Source organism: Chanodichthys erythropterus, chromosome 24, assembly GCF_024489055.1.
Source record: "Chanodichthys erythropterus isolate Z2021 chromosome 24, ASM2448905v1, whole genome shotgun sequence".
NCBI classification, from domain to species: Eukaryota; Metazoa; Chordata; class Actinopteri; order Cypriniformes; family Xenocyprididae; genus Chanodichthys; species Chanodichthys erythropterus.
This window is the reverse complement of record NC_090244.1, coordinates 4,356,908-4,369,113: the sequence shown is the minus strand read 5'-3', so window position 1 is coordinate 4,369,113 and position 12,206 is coordinate 4,356,908. Positions and strand designations below refer to the sequence as shown.

Genomic DNA, 12,206 nt, shown 5'->3' with positions numbered 1-12,206 from the left:
GTCCGTCCTCCTCTGATCTCCCTTTAACCCTGACCCACATTTCATTTTATAAGCTTGTTGTTCTAAAAAATAAAATGGGTTTGGAAATGTGGGCCGGACAGACAGAAGAGGACATGCTCGTTGTGTTTCTACAACGTCCCGGACTCGACCCAGACAAACACGTTTCATGTTGACTACACTTGCATTGAATCTCAATGCTGTCTAGGAGGAGCAATTGACTTTTATGAAACATACTCAATTTTTAGCCACATAGTGGTGTGATCAAACATCAGTCTGTGTGTTTTATCTCAAATGTCCCATAATTCAACAGATCTGACATCCTGCTGTTCACTTTATCACCTGTTCCTGAGGTAAAACACATCTGCTAACTCAAACATGGCTTATATCTGAGAAACACTTCAAGAGAGTCCGCACACTCTACCAAAGATGAAGTCATCAAATGCAAGATAAAAACAAAACTTTACTGAAAAAAAAAGTGTTCAAGTCACAAAATGTAAGTTTGGCATTGACAAAGGTCACATGTCATCATATCCAGTTTAAAGTTTTGTTTTTATCTCGCATTTGATGACTTTTTCTTCGGTAGAGTGTGCGGACTCTCTTTAAGTGTTTCTCTATTTGGATGTTTTTGTCTACGCACCTCATTTGGACTTGATTGAAGGGACTACCCTTCAATTATATCTGAGAAAAGAGTACTTTACTTATTCATACTCGAGGACTCAAACAGTGTGACGAGGTTATGAGAGAGAATGTGAATTATGCTTTTTATTTTTGGCCTTTCTGTCACTTTTATTAATAGGGACAGTGAGATAATGAGTGGAAGAGGGTGAAACTGAATCGTGAAATGCCACAATGCCTGAAGTTTCCCACATTTTATCAAAAACATTTCCATGATTTTACCAGTCATTTAGATAAGGATTATGGTTTTAAAAAAAATCACTTAATAGAGTTTGCTATCAAACTAAAACCATAAAAAAGTGTTACTTGAAATAATATAAATAACATAAACATAAATTAACTGAAATAAAATGTAAAAAACAATGTTTTTTTTTATTTCAGCTAGTTGTCAAGACAACATTTCTCATTTTAATTTAGTTTAATGTGATGTACGGAAAAAAAAAATCAATAAAAACTATATAGACAAAATAAAAATAATAATAGAAAAAAAAAAAAAAAATTACCTGAAAATAAAATAATGAACAACTGTTTGTTTTAAATGTACAAAATATTTAATACAAAATATTTAAAATGAGTAATTTGGGAAAAAAAAATAAATAAATAATATATATATATATATATATATATATGTTCACGAACCACTAGGCCACTGCTCCACTTTGTAGAGGTGGAAATATGTCTAAAACACCATTTTCTTGTGGCAGAAATGAATTTTTCTGTAATATTATGGTCCAGGGCTGTGGTCACACTTATTTTACGGTTATTTTCTCGAACCTGTCTGAGCGAGTCGAGGTCAGGGTGCTTTAAAGGAAAAGTGCTGAAGCATTTCAAGTCTATTCCACCACACAGAACCTGACAGAGATAAAAAGAAGGAGAGAACGATCATTTCCTGAGACACAGAGCACAGCGGTCCGTCAGTGACACAGAGCCGCTTTGAATTGGAGGTCACACTCCCTGGAGCGAAACAGCTACACTGGACGACTGCCCTCGACTTAAAAAATAAACCCTCAGACAGAAGTCAAACCATGATCCTTTCACTTGAAAAGAGAGACGAGAATGCAAAGATGCTGACAGATGGATTTAAAGTGATATATGGAAACTATTGCTGTCAATACTGTAGTTGAAAAATAAATTGTAAATATTTTTTGGGTCAACCAGAGGTCCCTGGTTAAAAATTTTGATATTTTTGATGAATTTTGATTTTATTTTTTTTATTTTTCTGGTGAAAGAAATACATAAAAGAGGAAGAAAACTAAAATATTAAATGTTATGGATGAGTATTTAATGAGAAATCCACTATTTTGTGGACGAGGGTTTTACCTGAGATTTGAAGCCAAATTGGAGGGGTGTAAAAATGACTTTAGAAACTTTATTTTTACACAGAGATTGGTAGATCTTTTAGTAAAATCTGTTGACTTTAGCAATCTTTGTTGCATTATATGCCAATGGTGACCGTTCAAAAATGGGAAAAAGCGCTTCTTGTGTTTTTTTGCCCAAAGTTTGCAATTTGGGGGTGGAGCAATGTATGAAGGGGTGTGTTCGTTTGGGTGCTGATTTCAAATATCAACAGTGTTTCTCAGAAATCACTTACTGCACCCTTAAAAAATAAAAATAAAACTTCAAATGAAATGGTTATAATGTCAAAATATAGCTGCAAGCAGCAATTAAGGGGTCAAGCTCAAAAGAAGCACACAAGGAAGCTAGCAGCAGAACAACAACAATGTCATACTGGACTATGATAGCAACTGACATAAAGACACTGCATGTCAATTTTGAAGTCAATCAGACAAACAATACCATAATTACAGCCAATTTCATGTTTTCACCATTCTTATGCGTGTGTGCTCAGAGTGCCTCCATACATAAGTGTATCAAAATGGGTGAAACCATCTCATTTCGTTTAGGAGTTATGAACATTTATATGTATGAACACATAAAAAATGACCCACACCTGATTTGATTGCATTTTTTTGCCACTTACTATAAAAATTTTGACATTTGGCCAGTAATGAATAGTCAACAAAACTGTTTACGATTTTCCTACGGTGGTTTCATCTCGATCGGGCTAACGGTTTTTAAGATATTTGCAAATGTTGTTTAAATGCTAAATCACAACGGTGCACTAACCATAAGGCGAAACCTAACATGTTTGGTATTGTTGGACACGGCAAGGATTCAGGAATCCAAGGAGATGATCCCATGAAAATAAGTCAATCACATTCAAAATTATAAGCATGTAAATAATTTTTTTCACCACTCGGTGGCCCTGGTCCGAAACTTCTCAGACTCCTTCAGGGCATCGTGCCGATGACCCATACCGAGTTTAATAATGATGCGTTCATGCATTCGTAAAATACAGCATTTTATTACAAAATTCGAAATGGCCGACGCCCAAAATGGCCGATATGAGACCACTTTTATGATTTTTGGACAAAAAGAATGTATTTCCGGACCAGTAGGCCAAGTAAAATTCGTTCACACATTTTTCGGCATGGTCTAATGATGATCTTAGTTAAATTTTTGAGAAAATCAGAGCAACGGTAGTAGCTTTAGAGTAGATTTTTCAGACAATTCAAAATGGCGGGAAATTTTTTCATGACGGAAAATGAATCTTGGGGCAAGGAATCAGAGGAAAATTTTGTTTCTAGCCCTTACAGTTCAAAAGTTATTGGCATAAATGTAAGTCCATGTTTAGACAGTAGGTGGCGCTAGAGCGATTGAGTTAGAGACTCCAAATTTGCTATGGTTACAGTTCAGACTGGCTTTTATCAGTGTGCCAAATTTCAGAACTTTCCCGCAAGTGGTTCTACGGGCTGCCATAGACTTCCAGAGTGGAAGAATAAGAAGGCCAACGGATACAATAGGTGGTTAGGAACCTTCGGTGCTTGGCCCCTAATTACTACATGCTACATGCTAACAGCATTAAGTGAATTTAAGAGCAATAACTTTTTAATTAATCTCCTATGTTAGTGCATTAACATCAGCAGTGCAGATAACATCATTTAGAAACACTTTGATGAATTAAATACAGTAATCTTGGTACAGATAGTACCGTCCAACCATATCAGGACAGACCCTCTGGCCTACAAATGTGCCATTTAACAGAAGTCACCCCAACTGGACAGGTTACAAAAACGCATAACTCATTATCTGAGACTCACACTGGGCTCAAACTGGCCCCCATCTCGCACAAAGAGGCCTAAAAATAACAGCCCTTTTGTTTCCAGCTAAAAAAGGATCAGAAAGAGGCCATTCCTGGGCTTCAGAGGGGGACAGAGTCTCAACCTCGGATGTCACAATCACAGACCGCCCACGGACCAGTCAATGACCCTCTGATGCAAATTGACGCCATTATGAACAAATAATGCCACATTGTAAATAGAAGGTCAAACCAAGTGCATTGCATTGTGGGATATACTATTTCTCACAGTATGCCCTGTCCTCTGTCCTCTGTCCACAGTATTTGCTCTGGCAAATGTAGTAATATGCATACTCAAAAAATCCCTTTCAAAAGATCCCATACTGTATACTTCCATAACAGTAGTGTGTGGTTTTGAACACAATCTTTGGTGATAAGAACACACCTTGACTGTAGTTTGTGTGTATGCAGCACCCACCCGTCGTGTTGGTGAAGACGTCAGCGGGTGCAGGGCTGTCGGAGATGATGGCCGCCGTCTCTCCTGTGGCCGTTCGGTCAAAGGTCAGTGTTCCTGAAGTGGTGATCTGACCGGACGGAGTCACTGTAACTGAGAGCAGGCAGTCAGTCGTGAGTCGCTTCCAGTGTCTCCTGGGAGAATTACTCACTTTCCTGACGTCAGAAACTCAACGGAATAACACCTGAGAGTCACAAACGCCAATGTTCTATCTTTGGATACTGTTATTGGTAATAAGAAATTGATTGATAATTAAGAAATAGATTTTAGCAATTATTTTAAATTCTGATATGGTCACAAACCAACTTAGGCTCCATTTATGTACCTTAACAGAAGTTTGTATTTTTGACAAACTGCAAAGGCAATTTATTTTCTGCATCTTACTGAAATAAAATATGCAATTAATGATATTTGTAAAAAATATAGTAAGAGTTTTAGTTTATTAAATTAATATTTTTATTTTTAATATTATTTATTTATATTTTATATATTTTGTGATATATATTATTATTTTAAAGGTTGTGTTGATGTTTGCTGGCCTACACAATTTTTTTTTTTTTTTTACATTTTAAAATATATTATATAATTATTATATTTTATAATTATATTATGATTTTGAAAAATTATATTCTGAATAACCGATGGCAAGACAATATTTAAAATACACATATACATATACATATATATATATATATATATATATTTATTTTTTTTTATATATATAAATTATCTATTATATAATTATCATACATTATAACTAGGCTTATATATTATAATTGAAAAAAAAAAATATTCTGAATATTCTGAAAGTCAATATTTAAAATACATTTATATTTTTATTTTTTTAATATATATACGTATATACTATTCAATTATTATACATTATAATTTCAAAAACTTGTATTCTGAATAACCCATGCTGTCAATATTTAAAATACATACATATATATATATATATATATATATATATATATATATATATATATATATATATATATATATATATATATATATATATATATTTTTTTTTAAATATAATTATAGATTATTTTATTATTAATTATTATAATTATATATTATAATTTAAAAATATATATATTCTGAATAACCCATGCTAAGTCAATATTTAAAATATTTATATACATATTTTTATATATAATTATATATTATTTAATTATTATTATAAATATATAATTAAAATACAATATTTAAAATACTTTTATATATTTTTTATTACATATAATTATATATTATTTTATTATTGCTTATTATAATTATATATTAAAATACAATATTTAAAATACATTTATATTTTTATTTATTTAAATATAATTATAAATTATTTTATTATTATTTATTATAATTATATATTATGATAAAGGCTCTCACATGTTGCTCCTGGAGCCAGGGTGATGTTCTTTGGAGACTGAACTTCCTTCTTCTCAGGAGAAGCTGACCGCTCATTGTCCTTCTTCCTTCTTTTATACGGGACGAACAGTCTGACGGGACCCGTCTGTACGCCACCAGAACACTGAATTAGTCTCTTGAGCGATATGACATCACGACTGAGACTTCAGACATTACAAATTACCATAGTGATGTTCTCCCCTCCGAAAGGCCCGTCTTTGGCACACTGGAGAAAAACAGGCAAATGAAGGAGAGATATGAGTTATACAGGATCAATGAGCAACACTTTTGAATTTAAAGGTGCAGTGTGTAAATTTTAGCTGCATCTAGTGGTGAGGTTGTGAATTGCAATATAGAGAAGCTACACAGGACGAAGATGTCATCATCTGAGACAGCAGAGAGTAGCCAGTCAAGCAAACGCGCTCTGTAGAGCAGTTTGTCCATTTAGGGCTACTGTAGAAACATGCCGGCACAAAATGGCGATTTAACATGTAAGGGGACCAGCGGTGTATGAGATAGAAATGGCTCATTCTATGGTAATAAAAACATAAGGTTCATTATGTAAGGTCTTTATACACCACTCAAAATGTGTTATGTATATTATATTGCATTTCTCTCAATATTTCCTCCTAAAATGTACACACTACACCTTTAAGATGGTCAAAAACATAAATTGTAATATTACATTTTTATATATATATATTTTTTATATATTTTTATACAATTACATATATATATATATATATATATATATATATATATATATATATATATATATATATATATATATATATATATATATATATATATATATATATATATATATATGTGTGTATGAAATAAAATAATTTATATAAATTATATACAATTAAGACAGAGACAAACTATTATTATATAATATTATTATAGAAATATTATTAATATCAAATAATATTAATATTATATTATTAAAAAATTAATAAAGATTATGAGTCACTCACTGTAGAAAGACCATATATTATTTATTAATATTACAATTTTAACTATACAAACACACACACACACACACACACACACACACACACATATATATATACAAAATATTATTATTGTATAAATATTATTAATATCAAATAATGTATATATATTATTTTAAATATTAAAAATGTGTAAATGTATATACACTTTTCTATTTATATATTATTTTAAATATAAAAATTGTTTATATATATATACACTTTTATATTTTATATATATATATATATATATATATATATATATACAAAATATTATTATTGTATAAATATTATTAATATCAATATTTTAAATATTAAAAATGTGTTATATATATATATATATATATATATATATATATATATATAAATTACTTACATACATTCTATCAACTGCTATTATTATTATATAAATATTAATACCAAATAATATTATTTGATGTTATAATAATAGTATATATAATACATAACATATATTTTTATTTATATTTTTTGCAGTTTTTATTTCAGTTATCATTTAAAAAAAAATATATATATATTTAGTCTTTATTCTCAGTGTATGATAACCCAGGTCAGCAGTGTGAAAATGATTTATGAGATTGAGTCACCATGTCACTCACTGAAGACAGATCATCACAGCAGGCCGCACACGTACAGGACGCTGCATGAGGGTTCAGAATACGCTCCTGTCAAAACACACACACACACACACACACACAAACAAACAAAAACACACTCCAGTCAGGTGGTTCTGCTGAATGAGTCACTGGGGGATTTTTTGGAAAGGGTACCTACAGTGAGCTGTGTGTGTGTGTGTGTGTGTGTGTGTGTGTGTGTGTGTGTGTGTGCTTTTGTTTATATTACATTGTGGGGACCAAATGTCCCCATGATGTAATATAAACCTGAGTTCACCTACATCGTGGGGACCAGCCAGCGGTCCCCACAATGTAAATGGGTTTATAAATCATATAGAATGAGTTTTTGTGAAAAAGTAAAAGTTTGCACAGTTTCCTGTGAGGGTTAGGTTTAGGGGTAGGGGCAGGGTAGGGGGATAGAATGTACAGTTTGTTCAGTGTAAAATGCATTGAAGTCTATGGAAAGTCCCCACAATTCACAAAAACAAACATGTGTGTGTGTGTGTGTGTGTGTCTGTAAAAAGGCCGGTCTGACCTGAATGAGACACTGTAGAGGTCGGCCAGCGTAGCGGATGCTTCTCTTCCAGTCTTTGCTGCTCGCTCGCCCCGACATGCTCTCAAACTCCGTCGGGGTGTACCAGTGATTGTTGTGTTTGATACAGCGCCCTTTGCCCCCTGCAGTCAGAGGTTAAAGAGCAGTCACGTTAAAGCATTTTGGCAGCGCTCCAATTCTTACATACATATTATTCATCCTAAATAGTAATTAGTGTGTCGTAATTCATGGTACATAGAAAACAGTATGTCAAAGCAGCCCAAATGGTACACTATCGATTTTTAAAAGTGTTAACCTACAGATGATCTTGTGTTGGATTTCCTGCACACTTCCTAAGAAGTTTTTACAAAGACTGACCACAAAGGAATAGACCTATTAGTCTGGTTAGACGCCATATTGAATTTAACAGATGAAAACGAGGCTGTGAGGGATAGACGTACAGTCTTACCATGGCACACATTATATAAAGGTCCTGGATCACATCATTTTTACAACTTTCAAAACTGTTTTATGGAGTTTTTGTCTACTAAAAGAGTATTTCCAGCAACGTTTCATCAGCTGAACAATTAGATAGTTGTTAAACAACAGTACAATCCATTGAACACACTGTACTCTATCCCTCACAGCCTCGTTTCCATTCCTGTCACAAATTAATACTAACTGTACAAATGTGAGTTTCAGCAGTTGTCTGACGCCATCTTGTGGTCGCTCCGTACCTGATCCCAGTCTGTTTTTGTACAGAATCCCACTTGTGTTCCTGCAGCGCACGGGAAGCTCGTTGTCGTAAACCGACGGATCCCAGTTGTACTTGGAGCCGTCTTTATCGTGTCCGGATGTCAGAGGGGTGCTTGGGGTTTGAGGACCTGAGAGGGAAAAACAGAAACACATATAGAAATACTGCATTTCATTTAGTTTTAGACTCACAGTCACAGTTCCTAAAACTCGAATGTACCAGGTGTCATTGGTGTCGCGGTGCCTTTCAGCCCTGTGGCGTCCACGATACTCCCGTCTGTGTGCACCACGATCAGCGTGGCCTTCTGGGTACTCAGACTGTCTCCGATCTGAAGCGTGGTTCTGCCTGTCTGTGTAAATTAGTTGAGAAATATTACATTTCATGTTAATTTGATAGCAGGTTTACTTCATACATTAACTGAAAATGAATTTACTATGGTATTACCAAGATATTTTTAGATGGTTTTATCATGAATATAGGAATCATACAGTAGCACAGTTCGGTTTATTTGAATAGGTTCAATAAAGATTTAAAAAACACTTCAAAAAGTAGAGAACCAATAGAGAACTATAAAAATATAGTATGCATCATTTTGATATGTGTACATTTTCAGATGAATAAACATTACAATAAGGTTTAATATTACTGAACACCTTTTTTTACATTTAGAACACAAATTGTTGGAAGAAATATATATATAATATAAATATATATACAAAATAATATTATTGTATTAATATTATTAATATCAAATATTATTTATATATTATTTTAAATATTAAAAATGTGTTTTATATATATATATATATATTATATATATATATATATATATATATATACACACTTTTCTATTTTATATGTGTGTATATATATAAAAATTACTTACATACATTCTATCAACTGCTATTATTATTATATAAATATTAATACCAAATAATTTTATTTGATGTTATAATAAAAGTATATATAATACATAACATATATTTTTATTTTTATTTTTTGCAGTTTTTATTTCAGTTATCATTTAAAAAAAAATAAAAAAAATAAAAAAATAAAATATTTTTGGACATCTAAGATGCGATTTAATGGGGTTAGATGAGGTTAAAAAATTCAAATGGTGAAAAAAAATATATATAGCCAGGAGAGAACTACAAAAAATATAGTAAAATGCATCATTTTGATATGTGTAGCCTACATTTTCAGATGAATAAAACATTACTGAATAACTTTTTTTAAATTGACATTTATTATGCAAGTCCTTGTAAAAGAAAAAAAAAAAAAAGGTTTATTCATGGCATATGAATATAGTAATCACACAGTAATGCGTTTTTTTATTTGAAGAGGTTCAATAAAAGTTAAAAAACCTTCAAATAGTGAAAAATAAAAATAAATAAATAGCAGACAGAAGAGAACTACAAAAATATAGTAAAATGCATCGTTTTGATATGCGGATATTTTCAGAAACATTACAACAAGGTTGTCAACCTTATTAAATACCTTATTATTTATTATATAATTAGTGTTTGGTGATTATTATTAAAAAAGATGGTTTTATCATAGTATATGAATGATATAGTAATCATAAAGTACTACGGTTTTGGTTTGGCGCCATCACTGTGATATGGTACTGACATTAGTCACAAATAAAATCTGGGTTTTGTAGTATTTTATATAATTTAATATATTTTGCACCTTTTTAGTCAATTTCCTGACTTTTTAACTTGAAATCAATCAATCAATTCAATGAAAGTTAAACATTGTACAAAATTTACACGACAACAATGTACTAAAAACGCGTTTTTCGCATACAGATGACAACGTTGTCAAAACAATCCCCATTGACATGGATCTGCGAAACGATTAAAAACACTGTATTCTGCTGCCAGGCCAGTAGATGGCGATGTCCCTTTGTTAAGAAACACTACGCTGTTAACATGTAATACGCGTGCGCATGACGTTTCACAAATTATAGTTTTTGTAGTTTACAGAGTCAATAACGGTATAATTTTCAAAAACTTTTTCAGGCCCCCAAAATGTCGTGCAATAAATGTAATTAACGGCCAAAATGCATAAAAGGTTTCCATTTTATCTCTGTGTAAACAACAAAAATGCTAATTTGTAAACACAATGACATCATGTGGATGTGTATTGCGTGTTAAATCTATAGGCGCATAGTGTTTCTTTACAAAGTTATAATAATAATAATAATAACCTTTATTTTCTATAGCGCCTTTAAATGAACATCTCAAAGCGCTTTACCGAAACAAATAAAACAACAAAGATACACCACACAATATAAAATAAAAGTTAAAGCAACAAAATACACCATATAAAATAAGCACAATGAAAAAGTTATACAATTATTCAATTGAAAGCTACCCTGTGACATCGCCATCTATTGGCCTGGCAGCAGAATACAGCCATTTTAGTCGTTTTCATGTGAACTGGGATCGTTTTGACAACTTTTCAGTTTTTAGTATATCGTTGTCATGTAAACGTACCCTGAAATGAGAAATTGTTTGGTCTCTTACGAGCACGTGTTCAGGGATGGACGTTGCTGTGGCGACTGTGGATGTGAACACGGTTTCATTTGAACTCTGAACGTCCCCAACAGTGACGGCTGTGATCTCTGCAAAAAAACAAACAGAAGCTGCTTCAAACTTTATATGACTTGGGTGGACGACAATACTGAAGCACAAACACTACACAAAAGTTCAGAATAATTATGATTTTGCAATGTTTTTAAAAGAAGTCTCTTCTGCTCAACATTAATTTGTTCAAAACTACAGTAAAAATTGTGAAAAATTATTACAATTTAAAATAATTGTTTTCTAATCTGAATATATTGTAAAATGTAATTTATTCCTGTGATCAAAGCTGAATTTTCAGCATCATTACTCCAGTCTTCAGTGTCACATGATCCTTCAGAAATCATTCTAATATGATGATTTGCTGCTTAATTATTAATTATTAATAATTGTCCTTATTATTATGAATGTTGAAAACAGTTTTTGTGGCTTAATATTTTTGTGGAAACTATGATACAGAAAGTTTAATTTGAAATAGAAATGTTTTTAAACATTACAATGAATTGTTGAAAAATGCTGAATTAAAGTATTATTTTATTGTAATAAAATTTCACAATATTACCGTTTTTACTGTATTTTTGGTCCTTAATGAGCAGAAGAGACTTCTTTCAAAAACATAAAAAAATTTCAAAAATTTTGACCGGTATTAATACATCAGTAAATTATATTTAGATATATTATATATAAAGTTTAATTAAAAATGATATAAGTCACAATGCAATAATCTTAATGGTCCTAAAAATAGAATTAATTTCCTTGCAAAATGCATATTCATGCACCATGTTATTTTCATGGTATTTTTTAAAAATACCATGGTACTTTTTAGCAGTTGCATTCTGAATACTTCTTTGATTTTTAATATGAAGACAATGTTATAAACGATTATTAATAATATTAACGCTGATTAAACAAACCTTATGCTGATCGGAGAATAAAGGTGATTAAATGTATGATGTATGGGTTAAAAGAC

The 12,206-nt window shown here is 31.5% G+C and overlaps 1 protein-coding gene across 7 annotated transcripts in view; it reads right to left on the bottom strand.

The window, feature by feature from the left end:
- Window positions 1-12,206, bottom strand: part of deaf1 (DEAF1 transcription factor) — a 30,065-nt gene that overhangs the window by 17,482 nt on the left and 377 nt on the right. For 4 of the 7 annotated variants that reach the window (XR_010893904.1, XM_067379402.1, XM_067379400.1 and 1 more), the window contains exons 2-9: window positions 11,150-11,277; window positions 8,868-8,997; window positions 8,632-8,778; window positions 7,898-8,037; window positions 7,336-7,413; window positions 5,920-5,961; window positions 5,718-5,841; window positions 4,293-4,421 (exon numbers count right to left, since the gene is read on the bottom strand). Coding sequence is in view for 6 of the 7 variants with exons in the window: in XM_067379402.1 (XP_067235503.1) it covers window positions 4,293-4,421; window positions 5,718-5,841; window positions 5,920-5,961; window positions 7,336-7,413; window positions 7,898-8,037; window positions 8,632-8,778; window positions 8,868-8,997; window positions 11,150-11,277 (918 nt within the window). In the remaining variant the exon portion in view is untranslated. The remainder of the gene's footprint in view (window positions 1-4,292; window positions 4,422-5,717; window positions 5,842-5,919; window positions 5,962-7,335; window positions 7,414-7,897; window positions 8,038-8,631; window positions 8,779-8,867; window positions 8,998-11,149; window positions 11,278-12,206) is intronic. The other 3 variants (XM_067379398.1, XM_067379399.1, XM_067379401.1) reach the window with 3 other exon arrangements.